The 4,314-nt window shown below is 55.3% G+C and overlaps 2 protein-coding genes across 2 annotated transcripts in view; one reads left to right on the forward strand and one right to left on the reverse strand.

Moving 5' to 3' along the window:
- Positions 1 to 2,232, reverse strand: part of MONBRDRAFT_9932 (uncharacterized protein) — a gene marked incomplete at both ends in the record, with an annotated part of 6,623 nt that extends 4,391 nt beyond the window's left edge. The window contains one exon of the mRNA XM_001747698.1: positions 26 to 2,232. Coding sequence (XP_001747750.1) covers positions 26 to 2,232 — 2,207 coding nt within the window. The remainder of the gene's footprint in view (positions 1 to 25) is intronic.
- An 818-nt stretch (positions 2,233 to 3,050) lies between these two features.
- MONBRDRAFT_9933 (uncharacterized protein) overlaps positions 3,051 to 4,314 on the forward strand; it is a gene marked incomplete at both ends in the record, with an annotated part of 3,265 nt that continues 2,001 nt past the window's right edge. Inside the window, 4 exons of the mRNA XM_001747612.1 lie at positions 3,051 to 3,173; positions 3,312 to 3,430; positions 3,545 to 3,596; positions 3,890 to 4,030. Coding sequence (XP_001747664.1) covers positions 3,051 to 3,173; positions 3,312 to 3,430; positions 3,545 to 3,596; positions 3,890 to 4,030 — 435 coding nt within the window. The remainder of the gene's footprint in view (positions 3,174 to 3,311; positions 3,431 to 3,544; positions 3,597 to 3,889; positions 4,031 to 4,314) is intronic.

The raw sequence follows: 4,314 nt of genomic DNA on the forward strand, positions 1-4,314 counted from the left end.
GGGGGGGGGGGGGGGGCACACGTACAAGTTATTGGCTGCCCAACTGATGCGATTGGTGGAGGCAAAAACGGCAATGATGTCTGGTCGGTCATCTTGATTCACATCTCCAATAAAAAGCTGATGGATTTCATCGCTGTATACGCCAGCCGCCACGGCCTCGGCAAATGTGCCCCCGCCGAGATTGCGAAACCAGACAACCTGGGGAAAATATGGGACAGCACATACAATGTCGACCCTTCCATCGCGATCCAGATCAACACCACGCACCGAGGCAATGCCCGTATCGTTGAGACTCGAGGTGGTGAGGACAACGGGTTGGAACGAAGCACTGCCGCGATTGTGATACCATACGATCCGATCATCAAGCGTATTAACGGCGAGAACATCCAAGTAGCCGTCCTGGTCCAGATCTGCAGTGTCGATCGCCCCCAAGCCGTCGGCCTCGTGGGTGATCACCTGTGGATTGGTCGAGAAGTGCCCTGCACCCTCGTTGATAAACCAAGCCAAAGTACGAGTCTGGGCGCACGCACAAAGAACGTCAACGTCCCCGTCATTGTCCAGATCGGCGGCATGAATGGCGACGACGCCGTCGGCCAGCAGTGTGACAGGCTCCGAGTCGAATTGCTGGTTGGACAGCTGTCGATGCCAGGTGACGCGCCCTGTGCCATGATGGGCCACGAGCACGTCCAACCGCCCATCGTCGTCGAGGTCGTGAACCTGGACATCAATCGGGTCAGCTGCGTCGGTGAGCAGGGCGTGGCGTGCAAAGGTACCATTGCCAAGATTTTGAAACCAGAGCACTTTGTCAGCCTTGCGGCCTGCGGCCACGACATCAGCTTGGCCATCGCTGTTGAGGTCGTGAATCAGCACTACGCTCGCACCCTTGAGGTCAGTTTCCAGCACAGTTTGCTGCTGAAAGCTGCCATCGCCTGGATTGCGATACCAAGCAATCTTAGCATCATCATGGCTTGCGCTGGCCAAGTCGGGAATACCATCATTGTCTAGGTCCCCAAGGGCGATGGCGCGCGGGCTCTGTACCATGTCCGCAAAGACGAGCTGCTCCGTAAACTCCAAATTACCGTCGTTGCGGTACCAATAAAAAAAGGGGGCGTCGGAGCCTCCGGCCACGATGTCCAAGTCACCATCATCATCAAGATCAGCAGCTATGGGGATGTTGGGCGCAAATTTGCTACTGGCAATCTCAACTGGTAGGGCAAATCCACCCGTGCCGTTGTTTTGAAGGCAGTATATGGAGCCACGGCTGGAGTCAACCACAATGGCATCGGGAAAGTCATCCCCATTGACATCAGCAAGTACTACGCTGTGAGCGGATCGGAGATCTGAGGATGGGTAGATATACTCGGTAAAGTTGCCGTTGCCTTTGTTGAGGAGCCAGCCAACGTAGTTGTTCGAGTCCATGAGCACGACCAGGTCTTCATCGCCGTCCTGGTCAATATCGGCGTGGGCTAGAAACGTGGGCTTGGAATGATTGAGAAAAAAGAGTTCTGGGGCGGCAAAGTGGTCCTGGGCGTCGACGGCGCGGTAGAGCTGAAGCTGATAGACATCCGTGAGAGCCACAAAAATATCCAAGAGGCCATCACCATCAAAGTCAGCCAGAACGGCATGTTCGGCCGAGGTGGCCGTGGTGCTGATGCGTCGGCGCTCTAGAAAATAACCTGTGCCGTTGTTGCGAAGCCAAGACAAGCTGTTGTCACCTTCGCTGACGACAAGGACGTCTAAAGCCCCGTCGCGGTCCATATCCACGGGCAGTGCAAGGCGTGGTTCTTGGTAGGTGGCGGAAAGCGTTTGAAGGGGACTAAAAGTTTGTGGATTTTCGCGTTGCTGATACCAACCTATCATATTGTACACCACTGCGACTGACACAACATCTGGCTTTCCATCGTTGTCGAGGTCAGCAACAGCAAGAACAGGTGGAGAATTTGATGCGCCGTTGACCACATGCTGTACTCCAAAGGATGCTGAGCCATTAGCAAGATGGTTCGGATACCATGCCACCACGCTGATGGCTCGACTGGAAGCAACCAAGTCCAAGTCGCCGTCACCATCGATGTCACTAGCTGTGACACTCACGGGTCCCAAGACGCCGTGTGTGACGGCAGTGACTGGCCACACTGCCGTGCCCTGACCAAGAGAACCGGGCAATAGCTGGCACATCAAGAAGAGTGCAAGCAGCCCTGCCCGGCCCCGCACGCCGCTGCTACTCTTGAGCATGGTCGTTGGCACGGTCGAGCGCAGCACTGGTCAAAAAGGACTAGCACAAGGCCTCAAGTGACAGGCCCAGAAAGCCCAAGGGTTGAGGGCTTGAACAAGGGCATGCATGCATTATCCCACCTGCCGAGCACCACGAGGTATATGCCGACCGTGCATGGCAGCTGCCTGGAAAAGACAACACACCAAGCCAGCCCACAAATCCTACCAAGCCCCTATCACACCCAGCAATGTAGCACCAGAGATCACATCCAACTTCCCCCCCGTCGCACAGCAAGATCCACCCAGCCCCAAGCCCCAAGCCCAGCCGTTCGGATCGAGCGGAGCGAACGAGCAACCGAGCCAGCAGCGCTCGTGTTCCGTTGCTGCCTTGCGTCAAAATACGCACACACACACGCACACACACACACACACACACACACACACACACACACACAGACTTTTGACAAAACTTCTGACAATTGATCTGACAATTGATCTGACAGTATTGTCTGACAAAGCAGTTGTTTCATTGAACGCAAAAGGTGAAGACGGAATGTCTGACAAATAATGTTTGACAAGTTTGCTCCGGATATTTTTCGTCACTTTCCTCATTCGGGGCAAAAGCGCGAGAGAGCACGTCGTGGTGCATCCTCGGTGCGGAAATACGGCAGACGCCTGCATCTTGATCGGGCGCTGGAGAAGGGCTGGGTACACTGAAGCTACAGGAACACATCAACGTCCAGCACTTGGACTTTGTGTGTTTGAATCTGCCGGAACCGTATTGCTACGAGTGAGCAGCTCTTTCTTTCCGCGTTGACCTTTGTCGGGGACCAGCCACCATGGATTTTCAGAACCGTGTCGGTCACAAGACCGGATCCGGCTATGCATCATGGGACGATGCCAACCGCATGCGCAAGGAGCGCCTCATGGCCTTGGCCATGGAAACCATCGATCTCGCCAAGGTTCGTTTTGTTCTTTTGATGCGACGCCTGGCTCAAACGTGTGTGTGCAGGCAGCGGCATTTGGGATCAGCAGGCCCGACCTGTGCCCTCTAATTTGCCGCATTCCTCCTTGCCGCATTCCTCCTTGCCGCACTTCAGGACCCCTACTTTATGCGTAACCACATTGGCAAGTATGAGTGCAAGCTTTGCTTGACCCTTCACAACAACGAGGGCAGCTACCTCGCGCACACTCAGGGCAAGAAGCATCAGGAAAACTTGTGCGTGCCTTTGTACTGAGTCCCTAAAAAGTCTTTTCGTTGCTTGTGCTGCTACTCTTTTTGGGAGTTCAGTCGCTCACACGGTCTGAACGTACGGGTTTTGGTGACGCACAGGCGCAAGCGTGCTGCCAAGGACGCCACAGACGCCCCTGCTCTGCCCGCAGAGGTAAAGCTCTCTTCTCGGCACAACCCAGCCCATGCCCTGTTCCGCTTGCGTGGCGCCCTTCTTGCTTACCACGAATTTCCATGCTTGTGACAGCAACAACAACAATACGAACTGAAAAAGTTCATCAAGATTGGTCGCCCGGGCTACAAGGGTGTGTTGAACCCCTGGTGTTGTTGGATTCAAATTCAAATGCTGCTGGCTGCTGTGGCTCATGCGTGCGTGACAAACGGGCCATCTTCGCAGTGACCAAGCAGCAGGACCCGGATAACGGAGCCTATTCCCTCCTGTTCCAGGTTGATTATCCAGAGATTGCAGAGGGTGTGACGCCCCGCCACCGCTTCATGTCGGCCTATGAGCAACGTCGCGAAGCGCCAGACCGCAATTACCAATTTCTGCTCTTTGCCGCCGAGCCCTACGAGACGATTGCCTTCAAGGTCAGCCGTCCGAGCCTCCCTGTTGACTGCTCTGGATTGAGGCTGGAGTCTGTGTTTTGCGTGCCCTGACCTGTGTCCCTCACGCCTTGTCCATCGTTGCTTTTTTGATTTGATTTTTTGGACAGTTGCAATCGCGAGACGTCGACGACAGCAAAGGCAAGCTGTGGACCCGCTGGGACGCAGACGGCAAGCGCTTTTTCCTGCAGCTTCAGTTCAAGCCCGACGCCCAACTACCTGCCTTTGCCCGCTCTGGCTTTGCCGCCCGCCCGCCCATGGCAGGCAAC

Source organism: Monosiga brevicollis, genomic scaffold (genome assembly GCF_000002865.3).
Source record: "Monosiga brevicollis MX1 MONBRscaffold_18 genomic scaffold, whole genome shotgun sequence".
Taxonomy (NCBI): Eukaryota; class Choanoflagellata; order Craspedida; family Salpingoecidae; genus Monosiga; species Monosiga brevicollis.